The sequence below is a fragment of the Toxotes jaculatrix genome, chromosome 13, assembly GCF_017976425.1.
Source record: "Toxotes jaculatrix isolate fToxJac2 chromosome 13, fToxJac2.pri, whole genome shotgun sequence".
Taxonomy (NCBI): Eukaryota; Metazoa; Chordata; class Actinopteri; family Toxotidae; genus Toxotes; species Toxotes jaculatrix.
In genome coordinates, this window is record NC_054406.1 from 9,335,377 (window position 1) to 9,360,466 (window position 25,090).

The window sequence follows — 25,090 nt, forward strand, 5'->3', positions numbered from 1 at the left end:
TCGGCCACTCGTGTGTGTCCACGAACAGGACGCCCCTCTCCCGTGCACCGTATGTGCGGGGACAGGAGGGCGTTGAAATGAAAGCCATCCCAGTGAACAATTAGAGCAGCGGATTGACAGGTGGGCTCTGACTGTCAGGGTGACGCTTGTGGAGGGGTGGAGTAAAGGAGAGGCCGGAAAGGCAGCTGGATGTGTCTGTCTATCAGTGGGAGCTGTCTGAACGCACCGCGCATCACCAATGTGCGCACATTTCACTGCGGAGAATACCCGGGGACGCTCGTTTCGCTTTTAAGAATAAATAGTAATAATAATAAATAAAAAAAAACGAGAAAACAATAACAACAACAACAACCTAACAGTCTGCGGCTCAGAGGGCGGGCCCGCTCGTTGTGGTTCCTGATGAGTTTCTGAGAAATTCGTCAAGTGTCCATGTTGACAATCGGGCGGACAGTGTCTATGTGAGTATTTCATTATCCAGGGGGGTGTTTTCAGAGAGACGGGGAGCTGATTGCTGCTGGGTTTCTCCGCACACACACACTTGACTGATTGACATACACCCAGCTCGACTAACGTGTCACTCTTTCCTCTCTTTTCCTGATTTTCCTCCCAAAGACCGGAGCTGGCACCTGGACGGACGTAGGGAGAGAAAACACTACAGCGCAGTTTGGACTCGTCTCCGCCACCGAGTGAGTTAAAACGGAAAGAAGAGGAGCTCCGCTTTCTTCACGTTTGCTGTGAATAGAGGTATGAAATAGTCCAGTGAGGGGTGTAAACCTCTTTTGATGGAAAGGCGGCGAGGGGCTCAGGCAGCTGTCCATATCCCTCCTCGGTAGACTGAGATCGGCACGGAGCTTTTTTTTTTTTTCAACCAGTTTCTCACCGACTCAGCTTGCGATGAGTTTCTGTGATCGGCTGAAGTTAATGGACGAGCCCGTTTAGCGCTCAAATTATTTGTAGTCTTCTTTTTCTTAGCGGACATACCGATTATAAAATGACCAGAGACGCGTAGAGATTAAACCTCCACTTGTATCGCCTGAGAAAAAAAGAGAAGAGACTTATTCACCCTGCGAGGGATCTACACTCTAACCATATCATCCCGCTGAAGAACTGAGGAAACGCTACTGGCTTTGATTTCCTCCCGTTGCACCGGTTTCCTCTCCAGCTTGTCCGCAATTTTGATCTCTGCATGAAAAGTCAAGCGGAAAGTCTTGCAGCAGCATGCCGAGGAGAAAGCAGCAAGCACCGCGGCGGTCAGCAGGTAAGCCCCGGCTCTGCAAACAAACACCCCTCCATTAGAGAGACACACACTTTATTCCCTCCCTGCAGTTAAACAGCCAGGGATCCGCACACAGGCAGGCAAGTTTACACAGCAATGTTTAGGCCTGATGCAGGACACAATGCAAGGACAACGGGACCTCTCAGAGACAGTAGACTTCTCTACCACTGTACCCATGAGTCTATTCAGTATGTGCGTTCAGTTCAGTTAACATGCTGACTTGTGCAACATTTCAGTAGCCCATAATAAGTTTATTTCCACTAATCTAGTAAAGCATGTTTGACTGGCAACAGTATTGTTTCATTTACGCAAGCATGCGCTTCAGTGCCAAATCTGCCTGTGTGAAATGAATGCGCTCAGCTGTACTTCAGTTTCAGCGCTTTAAAGCTGATCCTACACTAGGTTGCCAGCATCCAAGTTCCCCAAACAAAGCTCATCTTATCTCATTTTTACAGGCTAACGTGTTTGATGTGTTAGTGCCAGTAAGAAAAAAACAACAAAAAAAAAAAAAACAGAAAAGAAAAGAAAAGCGGCATATTTTCAGCTTGTGTTCCGCTCAGGGATTGCCATCCTTGATTTGATGCTTGATTGATCGCCTGTCATGCGACTTCCTTTGATCTATTCATTCCTGATAAACATCAGTAAATCATTCACCATAGAGACACGCATGCGCCCGGCAGCTGGACTCCCTCAAAGGATAACTTTTTGCCCCCGCCGAGGAGCAAAGAAAAGACAAATTGAAAGAAAAGTTCTCAAGCGGGATAAATACTTTGCGATTAATACCCAAGGGGGAGGGAACAAGGGAGGAGGGGAGGAGGGGTGCTGGTGCGTGGCAAGATCACAGAGAAGCATCTCATACAGAAAAAGCCGTAAAACACTGCAGGGTGAAGTGGGGAGGTTACCTCTAATGGTCACTTCAAACTCTTGACCTGACCTTTGTGCTCATTGCTTAGAAGGAGGAAGTGTTGTACAGTTGTCAGAAATGTTAAAGACACCATCTAACAGCAAAATTATGCACATATAACACCAAACATGCAAATAGTACGAAGTAGGTAAAATCACTGTTGGATACCAAAAACTTGCTCTGTAAGTCACTATAGGAATATTATTGATACCAGGTGATGTAAAAATCAAGTTTAGTATAATCATTTAGCAAATAATTAGCTTTCTGCTATCAGAAACCTATCAGTTATGTATCCACATATTTAATGGCAAATTATTTAGGTGTGTTTCAAATGGGAGTTTGTAGTAATCCTAATAAAGAGTTAAAAGTTATGAACTGATTCTCATTTAACAAGCATTTTTGGTCAGAGAAAGACGCTCAGCCAATGTGAGTAATAACATCTAAATTCATATTTTGAGAGAAATTCTGTCACAACATTTTGCATTTTGAAAGTCGGGCCTGCACGTTATCGTTAAGTTGACCAGACACGAACTGCTGTGCGAGAGAATCGCATGTTTGCCTGAATCCATTTGATGTCCCTGGGAGATGTGTGTGATTGACATGCATTTCCAAATGACGGGAAAAGAGGAACCTTTGAAGTTCATGCAGTAATGACCAAAGCCGAATAAAACAGCTGTAGAATGTTAAGCAGGCGGTGGAAATGTGAGGTTAAGCAGACTTAATCAAGGTTGTGACGGAAAGACTTTGAACTCGGTGGGGCTGTAATTTCTAATTGACGCGAGGCTTTAGTGATGGATAGAGAGAAATGTGTTTGAAGAACAAGCCTGCACAGTGAAAATGAATAGTGTCTGTTTCTACCTCTGCTGCAAATGGTGGTGAAATCCCCAAAAGAGAGGGAAAAAAGTGTCGTTTTCTCTGTTTTCCAGCCTCGTCTGGTCATTCAGCCGAGCTCTGAAGTGGCCCCATTCCGGCACAGCTTTTGAATATTGATTTAATTGTCTATTTTTGTGACAGACACATACATCACACGCAGGAATAGTAAATCCCAACTTGGCAGACTTTGTCTGTACATTATTTCCAGTGCTTGACGTATGGTCAATCCAAAAACTTTAACACCTCTACTTGTGTGTGTGTGTGTGTGTGTGTGTGAGACCGCTTTCTCTGTGAAACGGTGTACACACCTATAAACGCAGGCTATTTTTACAATGCGTTACCAGATATTTCCACAACCCAGATTTGTCACTTTGGAACTGCACTAAAACAAAATGTTGCATACGCTCCTCAGAGAGAGAGAGGGAGAGAGAGGGGTTTCAATGGCTCTTTGTATGCCATTTCAAATGGGTTCTGTTTCATCAGTCACAGTGATGATTTTAGACCCTGTAATGGCGCTGTACCCTATCTAGATTATGACCAGTGACAATACATCAGTGTTCTTTCATTTGGAACCGCATTACTGCATCTGTTAGTTTTGGCACTTGAGTTCAGTGCAGTGCTATTTGAGCAGCAGAGACTTTTGCTGCAGTCATTTGTCGTCATTTTCAGGTTTTTTTTTTCTTTTTCTTTTTTTGGTCTTCTCTTTCTCAAGTGTAGTTGAGGTATTTCTCACAGGAGCTCAGGTAATTAATGAAAGGTAAGCAATGCAGTAATATCAAGTAACAATCATAAAGACAAGAATGAAAATGTAGTAGTAGCTGAAATGACAAAACAGTACAGTGACTTAAAGTTTTGCTCCTCTTTTACACAGTTCATATTTTACATTTAACCAATGTCGTGTGCCAGTGTTACTTTTGATTATGTGTAGGTGAAGTTAGCGCTGAAACTGATGGTCAATTACTGAATTAGTTGTGAGACAAAAATTAATCTGCAAAAATCATGTAAGTCTGTTATCAGTCAACAAATGTCGAACACTGACTGTTTGTAGCTTCTCAAATGTGAAGATTTGCTGTTTTTCTCAGTTAAAATTCACATTCAAGTGCATACCTTTGGGTTTTGAGCTCTGTCAGACAAAACAAACTATCTGAACACGTCTACATGGTTGTTGGCATTTTTCAACATTTTCTGATGTTTTATAGACTACTAATTTAATTAAGAAAAAAATTCCAGATTAATCAGGAATAATTGTTTGCATTTCAGCCCTAGTTGAAGTGCTGTGATAATAGCACGTCGCCTTTATATCCAGAGAAAAGGGGACATTAAAGAGTTTGATAGTAACTGTGGTAATCAGGGGGTTTCAGTAAATGACCTTTGACATTTAAGTTTCTATTTAAAGAAGACTGCGTTACATCAGACTGTTTGCATCAGAAGCATTATCATGTTTAAATATGGCAACATACCTTACACATTACAGCTAGATAACCAGTAATTAATTTAATTAGTGGATGTGAGGTGCTGTATATGAAATATACAAAGAAGCCATCACTCTATATTTTCCTTGATACTGAGGTCACGGTTTTGATTGCTGTTGGAAAATTAATGGTATTGCAGCATGTCTGCTCTTGCTTTTAGTTTGCCAGCCACAATATCTTAAATCAAACACTGTCACTCTAAGTAATGAATCTGTCAACTAATCATTCAACATGTCAGTGTGATTACAGTGTGAAGCTGTGTTAAATTTATTCCATAGGAGTTAAGAAGGTCTAGCTCCAAAAAAAAAAAAGGCATTTCTTTTTTTTTTTTTCACTACCTGTCCTGCACAAGTTCCAGCTTTACTGACTGAGACAGCACAAGAGGAAGAGGTGGAGCAAACTGTGGGTGGCCAATCCACAGTGGGATGGGCCAGGACACAGGTCCATAAGCTGTTTCTGTACTGACAGAATTAGTGCAGGTCAAGGAAGAGACAGTGACATGCTGTGATACTGTCAAACGTGACCCTGGGGAAATATGTTGCTTCATACCTGAGTGTAGTAATTAGTTTGCCTTTGTCTGTTCTCTTGATACAAATGTTAGGCAACTGGCTGTGTTTTTGCTACTCACACACTGATACCACTAATTAAGAAGTTTAACACTGAACATAAATCAAGTATTCGGGTCACAATCAGAGACTATTGGTGCTGTTCATTTCTTTGATATACATTACAGAGTGTCTCCTTTAAACAAACTTCAGTGGTGCATTTTAATGATCTGTCTATAGCTTAGCGCAACACGTTTAATTAAAGCACTCTGCAACATTTGTCCAGATTGAAGCCACAATGAGCTACGCAGAGAGTCAACAGTAGTGCTTTGCCTTGTGAGCTTCTCTACTGACATCACTGGCTGCTTTCTTTTTTCCTAAAACAGATCCCGCTTTACTGCTACTATCACTGCCTCAATGCAAAAGGAGTCTCTTAATTATGACTTGAGGGTTGGTGGGTGGGGAGGGGAGTTGAGCTTTCCTTCTTCCCGACGGCATCGTTAGCCATGGTCCCTAATTATCCAGGTAGCTGACGGATCAGTGACAGGGCCCCACCGATTAATGCTGACAAATTCAGCAAGGTGTCAAGTCTGCAAGCTGCCTTGATATAATCAACTCGGTGTTAGCCACTTCTCATATGCCCACCCCCAGTTGTTTCGGTGTAAACTCAACAGCAGAGGTTGCTTGCAGTGTGACGTGACAAATCGAAATGTGTGACTTATAAAAGACAACACTCTGCTGGACACCAGCAGTCCTGTGACGAGGTTATGAATGGTTGCGGTCGCAAGTTTGGATGATTAGGACGTGAACCGGTACATGAAAACAGTGTATGCAATGGAAGTAGTTTTTAATAGTTAAAGAATGTGAATGTGGCTTCCTGTGACTGTGAGACATTTTCTTAATACTTTTCTTTTCTCTCTGATCTTTCTGGTAACAGCTTTTTTGGTTTGTTTGACAGAACAGGAACAAAGTTCTAAGACGAGCAGCATTAATACATTTTGTTGTTGTTGCTTTGCATTGTATTTCCTCTGCAGAAATTTAGCTCACGGCACCTGTCAACCAAGAAGCCAGCACCGAAAGATGACTATTAGAACCTTGTGTTGGTTTTATCGGGAGGCTTCTGATAAAGTATTTAATGACATTTGTCAGGAGTTGAAGCTGAGCTGTGAGAAAAAAAAATATTTGAAGTGAAAAGTACAGATGAGAACAGAGCATGCTGGTGTGTGTGTGTGTGTGTGTGTGTGTAGGACTCTGCGTCACTGAGCAAGATGAGGCGTTTGTGCAGCCCCGCATGTGTGTGTATGTATGAATGTGAAATATTCTGATCCGTTGATAAGGCAGTGCATGTAAAGTGTCATTAACAGGTGACATTGACTGAAGGAGTCAGTGGATATATTTGCTATCCCACACTCCGCTACACCTGTAGGTTTATTTGCATGTGGTGTCAAAGCTAGTAGGCCTTCAGGAAATCAAAGACGCACACTAATACGCACACTCGCACAACTACGCTCTCTGTCCTCATCTTTGTGGAGGTTAAGTGACAAATAAAGATCGATGACTGCTCTTATGGAAAAGAGAGGGTCGAATTGAAAATATGTGGGAATTAGACTCGCCAACAGGGTGACGATGTAAAGGCATTCAGAGCTGCAGCCGCGAGGTAAACCTATCCCCGGGCTTAATGAGGTTCAGAGGAAGCAGGAAAACCTGGATTTTCACTCAAGCACGACACAAGACGCTTTGACAAAGAAATAAAGAGAACAAGGTCATTTTCACAGGAATAAAACTCACTAGCATCCTCAGTCTTAAATACATCCTGTAAGTATTTATTGTCTCTGATTTTCAGCGTGCCTGTTTTCCATTCACAAAGATATCCTGGCTACAATTCAAAACAGCTGCAAAACAAAGGCCACAATGCACAGTGGATAAAAACAGGAATAATAACAAGAATGAAATCATCCACATGGCTGTCCTTAAGGGGTTTAGGGCACCGGTTGCTAATTACAGTAAGGCATACACATTGAACTGGCAGAGTTTTCCTGCTGATTGAGTAAAATAGCCATTTGGGTGAAAGGAGTAGAGAGTGAAAGCAAAGCGAAGGCAGGGACTATATATTAAATTCTGTTGGTTTAATTCACCATTGAATCCAACACAAACACATGGATTTCACAAACCATATGTGGTTGTGCTTAGAAATCAGGATTTAGAAATTTATCTTGACCAATTCTTTATTTTTCACGTTAAGAAAGTGAGAGCTCCAGTGATTTTAGGCGAATGAAACTACGCTTGAAGCTGTGAATTTGGAATATTTTCACTTTCTCTGTAGGTTGTGGCAAAGCAGCAGAGAATTATGGGCAATCAGGCACCCAAAGTGGGCCAGCTGCAATTGCGTCTTCACACAAACATTGGATTGAGTTTCTTTAATAATGGCAGTAGTTTAATATTCAGACAAAGGGAATTAGGCTTAGTCTGACTGTGGAGAAAGGCAAGAAAGACACAGAAGAGAAAGAGAAAAATGGCAAGTCGTGATTTAAGGCAAGAAGACGGGAGGTCCAGGGTACACTCAGAGGTCAATGTGTACTCAGGGGAGCCCCTGTCTCAACTACTTCCACTGTAGTGTACACAGTGTTTACTGTGTGCGTTTTGCTCTTTTCACATATTTTTTAATTTTCTGTGCAGCAGTCGTGTGTGCTTTTGTCGTCTGTTAGTACAAATGCTCACGTTTCTAGTTAGCAATTCCAGTGTAATGTTACATGAGTGTATCTGTATGTATTGTGTGTGTCCTTGTGTGATTGATGCACTGTACACCAGACAGATGCTGTTATTGGAGAGACAGTGTAAGCCAGTGCTGGCTGCTGTGATCGAATTTGTCCAAAGCCAGAAGGACTCTCTCAGATATTGGTTTCTGCATTTTGCTCCAGTGATCTAAGATATTACTGAGCTTCTCGTTTTTTTTTTTAGTTCTACACTTGATGTATTAGAAATTGCCACTGAGGCGGCGCCTGTTGGGGTAATCATGGTGATCAAGCTAGAGATAAGACTGGAGATAGATGACCACCGGAGCAGCCACAGTGAGGTTTAAATTACTCTCAGTACTCTCTTTTTATTGAATCTCTTGCTCTCTCTCATTGCCGATACTTGAGTCAAGTGCGAAGTCAGTTAAACTAAGACTGAAAAACTGCCTTTGATCCACAAACTAAACATTAAAAACAGTGGTGAAGTGAGTTACTCCTGGAGGCCCTGCTCTACCCGGCCGTGAAGTTACGTTGCCTCTCTTAACCAGCCTTGAACATCTGGGTTGAAGCACGGTGGGTAAGAGAGGGTGTGGGTGAGGGAGACAGAGGGGAAGAAGACAAGAGAGGGAGAGAAAGAGGGGCTATGAAGAAAAGGTATTAAAAGTGACAGATGAACAGGACTTGGGAAGACGTTCTCCTGCAGCAGCTGTGACTGCTGCCATCGCTCTGACAGGTGTCAATTAAGAATTACTGCCGAGGCCCTGTAGTCATTTTTTCCTGCCCAGCTGTCTGCCTGTGTGCCTTTTTGAGAAATAACACTTTACCCTTGTCAATGCGTTAGCGCTTAGCTACAGTCGCCCCAGAAAATGAGTGCATGGCGGGCACACTAATCGATAACCAGTGTATTAGCAATTATTTTGCCCATTGATTTACGGTGGGGCAGGGACTCCCACCGTGTTGTTATTAGCCACTGATTATATGTGCCTATGCTGTAGTGCAGTCACGCACGCCAGCACATACACTTGCTCTGCTGTTGTCACGTAGGTATATTTTATCGTTAGAGCCAAGTACACTTGTAGGGACAAAAAGACCAAAGGACAGAGAGATAATGAGGAACAGTGCAGTGTAACCAATACTTAATTCTCTGTTAAGAAAATAAAATAATCTGGTTCTAAATTGTGCCAAGTCAGGTTATAAAGCCTCTTTTGCTACTAAACCGTCATGTGACTTTGGGAAAGTAAAATATGATTTTCTTCTCAGTCATATCTCAGAATGAGACAGTCTCTAAAACAGAGTTCTGTGACTGAAAGTGTGTGCATTTCATGTTCTTTAGTGAAAAATGACATGAAAGACTTTGTTCTTGTACGCCAGACTTCCCTTTTGGCCTCCCATAATTCTAACAGCAATAGGACTCAGCCAACACATCTTGAATTTGAAGAATCTCCTGCTTGTCACCCTTTGGGTTGAAGATTGCTACACTGGCCCTTCAGTAATGTGATATATAGTGTGTTGGCAATGCCAGATGGAGCTGAAATGAATGGTTTATTAATTCATTAGTCAAATGCCAGAAAAGGAATTGTCATCAATTTGCTTTCCATTTACGTCCTAGCTCTTTAGCTTACAGCTAACAGTCTCTATTGATGTCAGAGGGGAATGCTAGCATGCCAACAATAGCTACAATTTTCTGGGAGACAGTTATAGGAAATGTCTGGTGCAGAGAAATAAGAATAATTTTTAAGTGCTAACTACTGCAGTTCTGTTTGTACCTCGACAGAAATTCCATTTAAGTTCAGAATAAGAAAATGAAAACTTTATAATGGGAAGTTGCATCAATTCTTCACACCAAACTATAAAGCAACCCTGAAAAGGCTGGAGGCATACAAACAGAATTAGTGTTTTTTTTTTTTTTTCGGGGGGGGGTTTGGTTTCCTTGGTTAAGGCTGGATTTGGACTTAATATGTATACGCACGATAACTGTATACTGTTGGTGTTTTGAATATAATCCCCCCTGTAAACACTGGGAGAACATTAACATTAATTAAACACATGCAAGCTAAACAGCAGCTCGTGGTAAAGTTTTGTTCACCCTTCACAGCTCTAAAGAGAGCATTGGATGTACTGTATGTAGAGCATGTAGTGCTAAATCTGGCAAAAGCCGGCACTGTATATCATGGCTGCACTCGTTTTTAGTACATAGCCACTGAGAATAGCTGGCCTCAGCATATCCAAACAGCAGCCAGTGCAAGTGGACGAAAGTCAGGGGGCGGAAATTTTTTATCCCCCAAGGAGTGTTTATTTAACTGATAAGGTGGGTTGAGAAGCAATGAATATCATTTTTTGGACACTAGTTTACAGCAGATAAGCCATCTGGGAATGGATACAGTTAATAGATGACACTTTGTCCTTGAGAGCGGACGCTGGAGAAGGTCATGCTGCAGCCTGGTGTAGTGCCACTGCCATCTCTCTTTCCTCCCCTTACCTCTTCATCTTTATCTCAGCCTACTCCCTTTCTCTCTCATTCTCTTTGCTCATTTTTTGGGATTACTGGCTCCCTCTCTCTCTCCTTGTAAGCCTTTTCTCATCTTCCTATCAGTCATCAATCTCTATCTTACTGACTCAATTCTCCTCTACCCTGCTCATATTTTCTTTCATCTTCCTCCCTGTCTCCCGCCCTCATCTATCGCTCTCTCACCGGATGCTCAAGAGTCAGTGAACTGGTTACAAGAACATGAACTCGACATCTGAAAAGGAGAGCTTAATACTCTCCTCTTTCAGGCCCGCTGGCCTTGTTCTCATATATCAAGAACCTCTTTTTTTTCAATAGTCTGATTTCAGCGACATCCTGCAGTCACACTTCTGACTTGTAAAAATCCAAAAGGTCACAGGGCAATAAAGTCTTGTGTCATCTTCTTTGAAGTCTGAACACATGACTGTCACATATTTTCCAAGAACTATTCCCATTAAGCAGACAGTTGTGCAACATGTTTTATGGATATAAAGCATGTTGCACAGGAAAAGAATCAAAGCATATTTTGTCGATGTGTCTCTATTCAGTTTTGTTTGACGCTTTCATTAAAAAAAGAAACCCATAGACCACAATTTGCTCGGGGTTACACACAGTAATCACTTAACAGTCGTCGGCTTCAGTGCGCTGCTTGATGGGCAGTTGAAAGGGGATATAATGTCTTGTGATCCCAGTCAATTCAACAACACCACATGCTACCCCCCAAAAATTCCCCCCAAATCTTTCCTGAGCCGGCGTGTTGTCTCAGACAGTGACAGTCACAGGGGGTATAAGCTCAGCTCTGTCCCTCTAAGTCGTCTGTCTCAGAGGGAACAGCAGGAGGCCTCTTGTATACCCAAATGTCTCCACTGTCATTGTGTCTCTCTCATCGCTCAGTCCCCTCAAACTAGCTTTCTGTTTGTCTAACTCGCTGGCTGGACGTCCACCTGAGCATCTGTTACTGATTACCTGTCTCTGTTTGTCTGGTGACCCCACTTGATTGCTTGTCTCTAGTCCATCTGCTTCTGGTCTCTCTCATCACCATCAACATTTTGATATTGAATAATCTGAGCATAAGTGATGTGACGCCTGTTGTAATGTCTACTTCACTACAGTTATCTAACAGCTGTACTTACAAAATACGGCAGTGAGCGGCCATGAGTTTACCAGGCAACCAGCAGGATGCCCGGATGTTACTGTGCCTTGTGAAGAAGGCATAACACAACATAACATCCTCTACAAGCACAAAGTTTCATTTTTACAGTTGGGTTATTGTACACATAAAACAAACAAGATATAGCGTGCTACTTCGTGAGCCCTAAAGGCACGTACCTTGTGATACAGCCTGGCGAGCTGTTTCCTCCCGTTTGCAGTCTTAATGCTAAGCTAAGCTAACTGGCTGCTGGCTGTTTTACTGAGTGAACAAATATCAGATGAAAATGAAAATCAAAACCACAAGTTTTTTTCTTGCAACTACCTCCAACAAATTTTGATTCATTAAAGGCTTCTGAGTGTAACTGGTCCATTAATTTCCATTTAATAGTATTTGCCTCTACCTTTTACCTAAGGCTACTTTCTAATTTGAGTACCGCATGCTGCTTCACCTTTGTGAAGGTCTGTGTAATATATCTGTCATCTTACTGAATGCATACGGTGTATTTGGAATTTTTATAGCCTTACATTTAAAGTCCAGGAATGGCCACATTCCCAGTTTCACTGTCTGTGTGTGTGAGTCACTTTTAGGTGAGTGAGACTTTTTTTTTTTTTTTTACTTAACTAATCTGTTTTTCCTCTCCATCTTTTCAGTTTGTCATTTCATTAGTTTCCTGCCTTGCCTTGACTCATAGTCGGAGCCTTGTTCATTTAACTTCTGTCAGATTTTAGAAAACAGACAAAAAGCCTTGGTAAAGTTTTGCCATACACATATTGACCTGGAAGTCCAAAGTGATGACTCAGCAGTTTTTACATCAAACTGGACAGCAACCACTGGCTAAAAATGTACTTTATTTACCAAAAATATACTATAATCAGTGATAATGTGTAGTAGGACTGCAAGCCGGTTTGTACATAACAGTTTTTGAAGTAGTCTCAAAGTTTGAGAAATGAGAAATTTTTATTCAGAGTGGGACAGTTTGATTTAGGGCTACAATTGTTTAATCTGCCTATAATTTCCTTGATAATTCAATTAATAATTTGGCCTATAAAATATGAGAAAGTAGTGTAAAATACCCACCACAACTTCCTAAAGCCTAATGTTATGTAATCAAATTATCTACAGTAACAAACCAACAGTCAAAAACCCAAATATATTCAATTTGCTTTCATGAAACAGCAAATCTTGAGTTGAGAAGAAGGAACACAGGAGAACATTTTGTATTTTTTCTTGAAAAAAAATTATTATATTTAAGAGGCTTGATATGTCATAATGCATCTTAGATTTCCATACTTTTTTCAGTGTAGGAACACATAAAAAAACAGCATGATCATTTATATTTATCTGAAAAACAAAGGTCACATGATTTTACTCCCATTCTCGCAGTCTGTTGAGGTTAAGGTTGCATGCGGGAGGAAGTCAATATAACATCCATCAATTATAATTTTTAGCAAGAGAAAAAAATTGTGTGCTGGTCTGAAGTTGCTTGAGGCTTCTCTGGTATCAATAACAACAGGTTGCTTTTTATAACTCGGCCTCAGTCAGAAAAACACAGCTGTTGTTTATACTGTTCTGGGCTCTGTTTTAATACAAAAAGCTTTTGATATCGACTTATCAGAATGAGAAACTGTGAGTGTCAGTGTATAAAATCAGAGTACACTGTGTGAGACTTTCACTCAGGATGTGCATTGCAGGCTTGGAGAGGCTTGACTGTAAAATGAGAACAACCCAAACCTGCTGTAGCAGTTACGCTAATCAAGCGCTAATTTATCTAGATATCATCCACAGAATCAGACCACATCATTTGTCAGTAGAAGGAATAAACGTGTGTTGTTTTTTTTAGCAGAGTCTTTTGCACACATCAGGAATGGTTAATTAAACTTGGTCAGACTCTACAAGATCAAGGAGCAGAATGGCTGGTGCTGATTGAGATCACATTTATCAAGTTCAGTCAATTACTCTGTTACCTTGTTAGACTCTCCCCTCCTCTCGGTTAGATGGCCTTACAGAGGAGAGCAACTGCCAGCTGGGAAACTTGCATTTCAGTGAAGTGAGTTCAGTGAGTTTTGTGCTTCAATACTGAATCTTTCAAGAGAGAATCATGAATCTAAGAGCCCCTTTTCTTTAAAGAGATTTAATGAGTACAAAGAGGAGCGGGTTTGGTGCAGTTTGTCCTGAGCAACAAAGTGACTTATGGTTTCTGAGCAGTTTTTTTTTTTCAAGGTATTTGATTGCAGCTAAATGTAAAGCCACAGTATTGTGGGTCCAGGCAGCAATCACCTAAGTCTTTTTTATAAATGGACACACTGTTAAAGCATCACTGGTTGTTGGTAGCAACTGACATGGTGTATCTAACGACACTCTCACTTGAAGTTCAAAGACATCTAGAAACATCCAATTGCTTGCAGACTTGGTTAGGAGTTTTCAACAGAAAATTAAACCAAAAAGACATTTTCACATGTCCTTACAACTATTTTAAAACCACTGGTGGACATTTTTAGCCTCGCAGTGCCAGACAGTGGAGCTACTGTGGAAGCAGTGCTGATGGCACAATCCTGAGCGGGTGAAAATGGTCACCCCTCCTCTTGATATTTGGGATATGCTGTGTATGGAGGATCTGAGTGTCTACATGACCAGGGCCAGAGAGCTAGACAGGACTGAGTGAGGCACTATTTTGTGTGTGTGTGTGTGTGTGTGTGTCTGAGGGAGAGAGAGAGGAGGTGCAGAAAAGAAGCAATGGAAGGAGGGCCATAAAGGGGTGAAAAAAAAGAGGAGAAAAAGAGAGTGACAGCGGACAAAAAAGAACCAGGGAGGAAGAGGGGGGGGGGGGTGGAAAAAGAGGAGGCAGAGCAACAGAGGAGTGAAAGAGAAATGACTTGAGGGGTTGAGGGATGGAGAGAGAGGTGGATAAAGCGAGAGAAAAGCATCAAGGCAGTGGAGAAGAAAAAAGAAAGAGAGAGAGACAGTGAAAGCAGTTGGATAGTGGAGGAGAGGGAAAGAGAGAGGGGAGGATGTCACCCATGGCTGCCACTCATCACTCACAACTTAATGACGCTGTTTTTTTTTTCCCTTCTCCCGCTTCTTTTCCGTGGGAGAGGGGGAGGGAGGTCGGCCCGCGCCCAATCAAACGGGGTCATCCAGAGTTCACAACCTCCAGGTGGGACCGTCCTCCACCAGGGAAATGTTTGTGGATGTGTGTGCTGTGTAGCTGTGAGGGGCGTCCGCAGCAGGAGATACTTTAGTGAGGGCATTTTGAGAAATTCATACAAACAAAAAATGAAGATTAAGGTTGTGGTGAAGGTTAAAACCGTTGTGTTCATATACAAAAAAACGGAATAGGTGAACAAAAAAATCATTCTCATCATGTGAAAGCTAACAGGTTTCCAAGTCTGACAGTTCTGTAAACATGGTTATGGCTTTGTTTTACTCGCCTGTCAGCCTTTAATTTTGGTCAAGGTGCAAATGCTTAGTCCAAAGTTTGTGCTCATGTGTTTACATTTGTGTATGTTTGAGGCATGTGTGTTTACTTGTGTGTATGTGTGTGTTTGTTTGCAAGAAAACCACTCTGGCTGTCTGTTGCTTCCTTCTGGAATTGGCCTGATTCCTATTCCAGCATTGGAGTTTTGATTCAGTTTGTGTTTGTGTGTGTTTGTGCACGTGGGAGTGTGTTATGTGTGTGTGTGCTTAGCTCCATTTGTCCTCTCACTCATTCCCGTTTCTGGGAAGCATCAGCCGTTTAAAACTCAAACGGCAGGATTTTTTCCCTCGCTCTCCTCCTCGCACCAAATTTGGGGAACAGCTGGGGCGGCCATGACGATGATTTGTCTCCCTCTGCCCGTCCGCCTGACAGGTTGAGACCATGCACACGCATACACACACACACACATACACACAAGCTACTCAGGGAGACATAGACACTCACTAATAGGCAGATACACACACACAATTAAACATGCACTCAGTATCACAGACAGGCACAAACACACACTCATGCAGACACAACGGTAGACACATACCCCTTATAAGAGGCCGTGTTCTCAGGGCGCTGCCAAAACACTCTGATTTCCTTTAGCCTGGGCGGCCATACATCAGCTCGGGGCCTCCCAGCCCGGATGGCAGGGGCTGACAGAATGACATGTGTCATTTATCAAACGAGGGGCGCCAGGCCTCAGGAAAAGAACAGACCGCCGCGTGACAAAGCCCCCCGAGAGCTCTCCTCCTCTCGCAACGAGAGGAGTGTGTCATGGGATAGACACTGACAAATCTACGGAGATAGAACACACATGGATACACACCGACACCAACACACAAGCAGAGGAAAAACACACTGAGAGCCACTTCCCGCACATATACAAAGCCAACGATCACACATTATATTCAAGCTTTAAAATTATTATTATAATTTTTTTGCCCCCATGTTTAAAGAAAGAGAAGAAGTGTAAAACAGAAGGCAAAAAATATATATTTGATGGATTTTAGCGTGCTGGCAGTGGATCTACAAACACACATACCCACACATACACCCACATATATGTTTCCCTTGCAGCCAGAGAAGCTGTAGCCAAAGCTTCTCCTGTTGCCAGCAGCAGGCCTGTCTGTGTGCCCATCCTTCTTAATGAACGGTCACTGGCTGCCGAAAGGAACTCTCTTAGCTGGCAACCATCTCCTTCCTTTCATATCCGTGCCACCACATACTCACAATATCCCTCTTTTCGCCTTCATTATGTCTCCCTTCTCTTCATTCCTTCCCTTTCCTCTTCCCTCTCTCCGTCGTGATCCCCCTCCACCCCCGTTTACTCTTTCCATAGCCTGTTCATTTGTCTTCATAAGCCTAATTTATTTTCTCTGCCAGATGCAAGCTGACAGCCATCAGTCTCTCTCTCCCACACACACTGACGCGCACACCTGACCTCCTGACACCCAGATAAATACACTAACATGTACGCACAAACGCACACAGCTCTTTTCTCGCTTTTTATTCATCTACTCCATCTCTATTACACACATGCGCAGCCTATAATATCTCACACACTGCTCTGAGGTCAGCTTTACACTCACATACCCTCTGTTTTACCCCTGTCCTCCACCCCCTCCAACCCCCAAAACCCTCCCATTAACATTACAGAAGATGGATGTGTCTTCATAGCGGAGATTGATTGCGGATATAGAGTTATGGTGCCATTTATGTGTGTGTGTGTGAGTGTGTGTTAGTGTTAGATGGAGGGCACTTTGGGAGGTGGCGTTGGGAGCTGAAATGTGAGGGAGGCAGGCTTTTCTCTCGTTTCCAGAACCTTCCAGCCGTTCGTTGTCTGTCCGCAGTCTGATATTGTGCTCTGTTGAAGGATTGCTTCCTCTCTTCCTGTCTCTCTCTCTCTCTGACTGTGAAGCTGTTCATAGCCATTGTATGCTCTCTCTCACACACACACACACACACACACACAAAGACACACACACACAGGCATGCATAGTCGCACACAGACACAATTAGGGTGAGATGGGTACTGATACAAGTCCACTTTGAGAGCTCAGTACATAATTTACTGACTCTCTCCAGAGACCCTTTTTCTACCCCTAATCCCTCCTCCCTCTTATCATTTCTTCTTTTGTCACTTTATTGCCATGGTCATCAGGAAAGGGGGGAAAAAAACTCCACACAAGCACACATATATACTCCAAACTGCTGAGTGGTTCGGCTTATGCTTTTGTTATATTTTTTGTAACGCCCGTATGCTGTTCATCACGCTTTAAATCCTAAACCAGTGTTGAAACAAAACAGTAGAACTTTGTTTAATGGAGCGCCAGAGTTCAGCACTCACTCGTCACTTGAGTGGGTAGAATGAAAAAGAAAATGTGGCGATGCATAAAGGATAACGGTTTTGATGGTGCACAATTGCTGGAATTTCCCTGGTGTCACATGCAGTTAAAAGCACTAAAATGTTTGGGGACGTTTGGTTGTCCTGAGCAGCCTCCTGCCCTGAGGGTTTGTGGTTCTAATTAATTTCCCTGAAGTGGCTTTATGGTTTTTAAAGTTGTAATTTCTTTGTCTGTCTTTGTGCATATTGGGAAAGTGATGTAAGTCAGGACTCTGAGGTCATGTTCTCACAAAGTCCTCTGCATTCTTGTGTGCAGACTTGTGCTGTGTATCTGGTGTTTGGGTTGTTTTTGAATGCCTCACTTAGAAGCAGATAGGGTAGAGAGGAGCTCGTGAAATGTTTTCATCCGGAAAACAAAATGTCATGAGTTTGTGTCACCCCAGACTCATAAATCAGTTCCATAGTTTTATGGCCCAAGGTCACACCAGTATTTTAAACAGTGATTTTTAGCAGCAAAATCAACAAATTCGAATGGAATCACCGTCATCAGATTTCAGTAGATTTGCTTGCATCAGGTTCAAATTTGAATAACCTTGACATGCAAATTTGCACCACTGATGAATAGCATTGAGGAAGCAATTGTAGCTTGTTAGCTGCATCACACCATTCACTTTTATCTAACCTCTTTTGTTGTTGGAGTATAAACTGCACAAAAAAGGGTTTTAGGCAGTTGGAGTCAATGTAGAGGAAGTGTGTGTTTTGAAACCATGTGAACTTAGTGTCCTGTTAAGCCATCGCGCTAACAAGGTTGCTGTATCACACAGAACAGCTTTGTCCCCCCCCCCCCCCCCCTGTTCATCAACTCTTTGTTGAATGAAATGATGTAAAATCCCAAGAACAAAATGTGAGGACGAGGTAAACAGCCCAGTACGGAGAAAAAAAAGGGAAAAAAAGCTCTTGAGAGTTATTTTAAAATGACTTGGATTAGCATATTCCCTGCTGGCTAGCTTGTTAGCAGTTAGCTCACCAGCCAGAGTAGTTCACCAAGAAGCCCTGTGAGTATACTTCGTCATCTTTGTAATCTTCTAGAAGCAAATATTTTGCAAAGACGTGCACTGTGTCACTTTAGGGTGCTTCCTCCCCACAGAGTAAAGGATCAGATTCATGGAAATGTGTGGGTGTGCCTACATGTGAGAATGTATTTTTCTCTCCCCTCGTGTCGCTCCTTTCCTTCTCTATGTTTTGTTCCTCAGCAGTGTACAAAGTGGATGGCCTCTGTGAATTGAGGGGAGGGCTGACAGCGCGAAGAAGGTTGATTGATGGCTTATTGTGCAACCGGACTCGGCTAGACCGAACTGGTTAGGTTGTGACCCTGTTTTGGCCCTGTGCCCTCTAATTTTCTTCTTTTTTTATTCTCGCTTTTTTTTTTCTCTCTCTCTCTCCCTCTGCCTGTATCACACTATCTACCTCAGTCACTCTCACACACATCCAGACATGCACAGTGCATAAATACACATGTACGTGCAGACTATACACACACTTCCTCTTCGTGCTTCTTCTCCGCCACCCCCCCCCCCCCCCCCACCCCCTCGTCTTCTTTGCTGCACTAAACTCATCATTGTTGCCATCATTCATCCTTGGCTGTTTCCTTTCTTCCTTCCTCTGCCCACTTTGTTTTCTTTGTCACTGCTCCTTCAGGACAGGTTTTGTCCCATGAGTCATTTCATCAGGTTTGATTTTACAGCCACTATTCATTCAGGTACGAAACACTGGCCACTTTCAGGAAATGCACCAAAAGGGATTCCAATGTACAAATCAAATGCTACTTTTGATTTTGCTTAACTTCCTCGCTCACCAACCAGTTCTTTTGCGTAGAGGAATCTACCAACAACCACATATGACAAATTCATGAAAGACGAAGTTAACCCAAACACCAGGCACACTAGTTTAAACTGTGGTTCAGACTGTTTTTTTCCTGCAATGATTTTCTGCTTCTATTCTCCACACAACCATAGTGATTTATGGTAATTATCCATCTTTGGGGTCATCCATCAACTGGTTGTTGCTAGGCAATGGGAGCAGCTGTTGTTTAGTCGGGGAAGCTCTACTGTCAGGGGCAATGCAGGTGAATTCAAAAGACGGCATCTATGAAGAAAGAATGAAACTGTTATTTTGTTAGCCTGTTAGTTTTGTGGTTAATTCTTTTTAGTTTTAAACAGAACACCTTTCTGTCAAGTAACCGCCACCCCCGATTTATCCAAGAAACTTAAATAACCTGCATGTTAAATAATTAAAGATGTGTAAAGTCTCCCAACGTGTAAAGCAATAACAGAAGATTAAGAGAATTCAGATATGTAAATCTGAATTTTAATAATTAAACTCTAATTCAAACACTGCAGCTCGTCCATTTTAAAAATCTTAAAGATTAAAAAAAAAAAAGACTGGCCATATTTGCTCTAATAGAATCTGTTTAATAAATGACATCTGTCTGATAAAGCCTACATTGAATCAGCGCTTGGCATTGGTTGAGTAAATCTCACTCACATCATCTTTAATTAGCATTAGTAATGCTTTATCTGTACTTTGCCTGAAAACAAACCAGATGGTTTGAAATGTCTGTGCAGCACCAGAGCAACGTTCGATTGTCAGGCGTGGGGGGTTTGGCAGAAGAGTCGAGCAGAAAGGGCTGGAATCTGCGGTGCCGATGATCTAATGGCTGTTGTTTCATCTCAGAACAAGCAGGCACTGACAGTTCAGGGAAAAGGTGATTTATAGACCACAGTCACTGTCATGGCGTGTCAAAACTAGCTCACAGGAGATCTGAACAAACAGGGACAGAAACGAAAGAAAGAAATGGAAGAAAAGAATAACAACAGAAACTTGCAGAGCAATTCAAGAAAGAACTGGAAACGCTTTTCTTTAGAAATAGCTGCAGTTCTGCAGATTTGTTGCTTTGATTCATTACAGATCTATTTTATTTGCAACCACTGTAGGTTTTTTTTCTCTTTGTTTTTGTCTTTGTTCTTTCATTCACATATACACTTCAAGTGGCCTAATGAAGCTAAGCCAGAGGTAAAATGCAACGTCTGTATGACCCATTTAAAAAGGCTATTAGCATAAAATGCGTTCAAGTAACTGCAAATTACATTGAACATATGTGAAAGCCCTCAGGACAGTTCCAAGTTTTGGAAAAAGTAATTTATCTTTCATTTGATGTAAATTTAGTAGACTGCTCCGTTTGATAAGAAACATCGAAGGATCTTGTAACCATAATGTCAGAAGCCACAGCAGTTCCCACAAATATCAAGGAAGTCCAAAAAGTCAGATTTAAAATGTCTTGCAGTTACCAGCATGATGAGCACACTGCACTGGTTGTTTTGTTTTCACCAACCGGAAGAGTTGTGGAAGCTGAGAAGGTGGATTGGTCCGACACATGAGCCATTAGAGGCCCTGGAGCTATTGTGCCATATGGTGAACTATTCCATGTGGGCTGCGGAGGGTGGGGCCAGGGGGCTGTAAGGTAGGCTTTTACATGTCTGGTCAAGCAAGCTGCGGGTGAAATTATGGCTAATACATGGTATCCATGGCAACACTTATCTATGAAGCTTTGTGCTGTGTTGGGAAGCAGCGGCAATGCAAAACACATACCTGAATTTAACCCTGAAAAGTTTCTCTCCTCGATTTGATTTATAAAATGAAATAGTTTTTGAGGAGGTAAAACCTGTGGGGGAGATCTTGGCAAATTTTCAGTCACAAAAGAAAACCAGATTATAACCTTATAACTAACTTGCTTAATATCATAATGATTCTGATTTCTCTGATGGCAACCCTTTATGCAGAATTGTATGAAAAGCTCTGTTAGTCCTTAGTTGTCTTCAGACTGAGAGGAGACTGTTGGTCTGTGCCAGTTTTTTCTCAGTGTGCGTCGTCCACACAGCAGTCCAAAGAGAGTGTCAGGTTCTATGAAACCACAGCCACAACTATCCCAGAGTGAAAAAAAGAGCAAGAATGAAGACGACGGGGGAGAGCAGAGAGAGACAGAGATTGCCTGACATACTAAGCATTACCATAATTGGCTTTTCTACATGATAGGACAGAGGAAATAATAATGTCATTTTATTTACAGCCTTCTCTCTGCTGAAACACACACACACTCATGCACGCCGTACAGGTCAATGACACACACTGATCAGGCCTGTCCAAAGCCATCAGAGGTGAGTGGCAGGGAATGGAGGGGCCAGTGACAAAGCGAAACGGGAGAAAGAAATAAGACTGCCACGCCAGAGCTCCCATTTTGAAGGGCCGCTAAACGGTGTGAGGGAGCCTTGCCGGCTGCCCCGCTCCGAATGCAGCACTCGGCCACGCAGGGTAAATCAGCGGGGTGAAAGCTGGCGGAATTGGACATTAGCACTGCAAATGAGAGTCGGGATTGTCCTCTTCTCAGAGACAACATGAATAAATGAAGAAGGTTTAGAGAAGAAAGTGTGTGTTTTGTGTGTGGGTGTGTATGAAAGTGGGGGGTGGGGGCTGTGTTGATTGTGCCAGTGCCATGTCATACTCAAGTTATCTCACCCTGTCTCAAGTTATCTCTTTGGACTGGTCAGGACATCTGACACCAACCAAGTGTTGTTGAATTTGTCCCTACAATAAAGACATACAGGAATGTTTTTTTATTCAGTCACGTTCTACTTAATTTAAGTTTGAATTGAACATTAATTTAAAATTCTCTGTTTTAATTCCTGTTTTCCACTGTTTTGCAGTCTGAGGCAGTTGTAATACGTGTAATATGTGTGTGCCCTGGTTAAGATAGGGAATGGTAGTGCCGATAAAAAACCTGCATTGCGCAGCAGATATAAAAAAATAAAAACTTTGATACCTTACTTTGAGGAATATAAACAAGTTCTTCCTTTTTTTTTATTTAACAAAAGAAGCCAAACTTCTCAAATGTTAAATGTCTTATCGAAAGCAGCCATATGCAAACCTTGTTCAAATAAAGTTCACAGTAAAACTGACAACATTATTATTTAAATCAGCAAATACATGAACATGGCTATGAATCCCCTTTCGATGCCAGCTTTCTGTACTTGACAGTTTTCAATACTCGTCATAAACACATTGCCGCTGGAACCAAACCATCGCTGAGGTTCGATTGCAGGCTTAGTCCAGGCATGTGTATAAGTTATCAGTATGTGTGTTACATGTTTTTAGTGATAAGGAAATAAATTTCTCCAGAGTTTTCTCATTTAAATAACATTTGTTGATTCAAATCTGTATAAAAGCGAGGTGTTGTGTGAATGTTTGCATGTATGGACCTCGCACAGCTTTCTGCCTTGGGGGAGGGATGTAGTTTGGAAGTGTGTATGAATATGTGTGTGTTTGTGAGCGTGTATGTGTGTGTGTGAGAGAGAGAGACTGGGGGATGTCCTACTGTGGTGTCACCTGTCTGCAGCAGGAAATCCTGGACTCTGGGCACAACAATAGTGACAGCCTCCTCTCCAGACGCAGATGGCTTCGCTTTCCCCCCACCAGCCTCAATGCATCCCTGCTTGCACCTGACACACTGTGACACTTGACACACACACACACACACACATACACACACTTGCGCACACACATACACACACAACTGATCAGCCACACCTAGCTTACACACACTTACAAACTTGCACACATGGCTGAAATTTAACTGATTTCTCTCTCCTGTTATCTCATAGTTAGTTTGTTGCATGCTGCTTAACTTGTTTCCCTGTCATGTTTTTTCTGTCAGATATGAACACACACGCACACACACACACACCTCTTGTTCGCTGGCCTAAACACATCTTTTCTCCTCTCTTTTCAAAACTTCCCCTCTTTTCCCTATCCTCCCTGACAGCACAAAGTGGGCTTACGTTTTTGACTGACAACCACAACAGACACCTCTCCTTCCCCTCCTCCCCTCCACCCCCTTTTTAATCCCCTCCCTATCCCTCTCTCCCTCCCTCTCCTCTCCCTCTTTTGTTCTGAGTGACGCTCGAAAGCCGCCGTGTCAGCATCTTTTCCATCTCTGATTGCCTTATTAGCCGGCGGTGGCACCCGCAGCTTTTCTGACACAGATGGTGAAGGAGGAGGCTCGAGCAGGGGGGAAAAAAAATGGCTGACTTGTGTTTGTTGTTGTTACTTTCCCCTCCCACCTCTTCTCGGGCTTGTTTGCGTGGACACTGACACCTCGAGCTGACACTGACACACTCCTGACACTGATGCCTGTCAAGGCAGCACACGGAGGATGGCAGGGAAAAACTAGGATTTTAGTGTTGTTGTGCTCTTTGTGTGTGAATGTGTGCGTGTTTGTACTGCTGTCAGGTTTCTCTCACTTTGTCAGCTCAGCTGCTTTGTCTTTAACTACTCTCACCACATTGACTTTGAATAGGTTCAGTTTTGCATTTATTTCAATACAGTTGGCTGCATCTTGATTGGGAGGACGAGACAGGTTGAAAGAAAGCTTTACAGCTGCTTTGGCAAAAGGTTAAAATCTCCTAATTTCGTGACTAACTCAAGTGAATGATTTCAGTGAAGCTTGTGTATAATTAAGAGCTTGCACTTAAGAGCAAAACTAGCACAGGAATAGTTTAATTAACAAGGGGAAGGTTGTACTTTGAGCATGTACGTTCGCTCGCACACACAGATTCACACACATACAAGGCAGAGACTTGCAGCTGTTGGACCTCCAGCTTTTTCAAGGCAGCAGTAACCGGCACCTCACAAACATCAGGTATTATGTCCATTCCTATTATGGGATAGAGAGCTACATGCTGTTTGAAGCTGACAGCACATCTGCCTCCTCACTGGAGACTGATTCTGGCACCTCAGACAAGCATCTTACGAGGGATGGATTGGGGGAGCTGCCTTAGCATATTTAACCCTCTGTTTTTCCCTATTCCTGCTTCTCTGTAATATTTCCCTCTTAATCTGTTTCCAAGATCCTGTATAAGCCTTTTTCTGCTTTTTACTATTTTGGGGCTCGAGTAAATTGTAATTGCTTTCATTTTTAATCTTTGACATCTAGAACTTAAAATTTATTTGAATCCATGTTTTGGTCACAAATGATTTGTGAAATTCGTATACAGGTGCATACAGAGAGAAGGCAGCCATTTTCCATTGATACTATAAAACCTCTCTCTCTCCTTTTTAAAATGGCACACTTGACGCTGTGAGTACTCAGGGAGCACAGGCAGTAACAACACGGTTTGTCATGTCCACTGGCCGTTTCCTAGCATCACGCTGTGAGGACTTCTACAGCCGATGCCAAGTTGACTCCAGCCAACCGTGGCTTGGCAAGGCTGATGCAGCTGGCATTTTCCTCCTCTATCTCTTAATTGTGAATCCATAGTATGTGTGGCATGTTGGAAGAATAGAGCAAATTAAAGTCAGGAACAGATCTATAGTCTCGCTTCAGCAGCAAAATAAACAATGAAATACTGAAACACTGAAAATACTCTAGTAAATTCAGTGTCACCACTGAGAAGGAAATATCAAAATGAGTCATTAATGGATCGATCAAGGAGGCATACTTTCCCTTTTTCTGTTTTTTGTTGTTTTTTTTTTTAATTGAGAAGAGACAAAAATGTCTTCATTTCTGTTGTGAAGTTAGAGATCATACCACATGATTAATAAGTATCGTCAACTCTTAAGGATTTCTTCTCTGCATAATTTGAAATTTTGCTTGTTTTTATTTTTTAAACAAAACAGACACATTTCTGTAGCTCATCTCTGCTCTCTACCCTTGCTGAGCTGTGGTGTTCAATAGCTTCATTAAGCAGTGCAATGAAGAGGACTATCT

General features: G+C 42.3%; 1 protein-coding gene across 1 annotated transcript in view; it reads left to right on the top strand.

The window, feature by feature from the left end:
- The first annotated feature begins 274 nt into the window (after positions 1 to 274).
- The window catches only part of tshz1 (teashirt zinc finger homeobox 1), a 29,663-nt gene continuing 4,847 nt past the window's right edge, over positions 275 to 25,090 (top strand). Inside the window, exons 1-2 of the mRNA XM_041054097.1 lie at positions 275 to 458; positions 613 to 1,258. Of these exons, the coding sequence (XP_040910031.1) occupies positions 1,219 to 1,258 (40 nt within the window). The 5' untranslated portion in view covers positions 275 to 458; positions 613 to 1,218. The remainder of the gene's footprint in view (positions 459 to 612; positions 1,259 to 25,090) is intronic.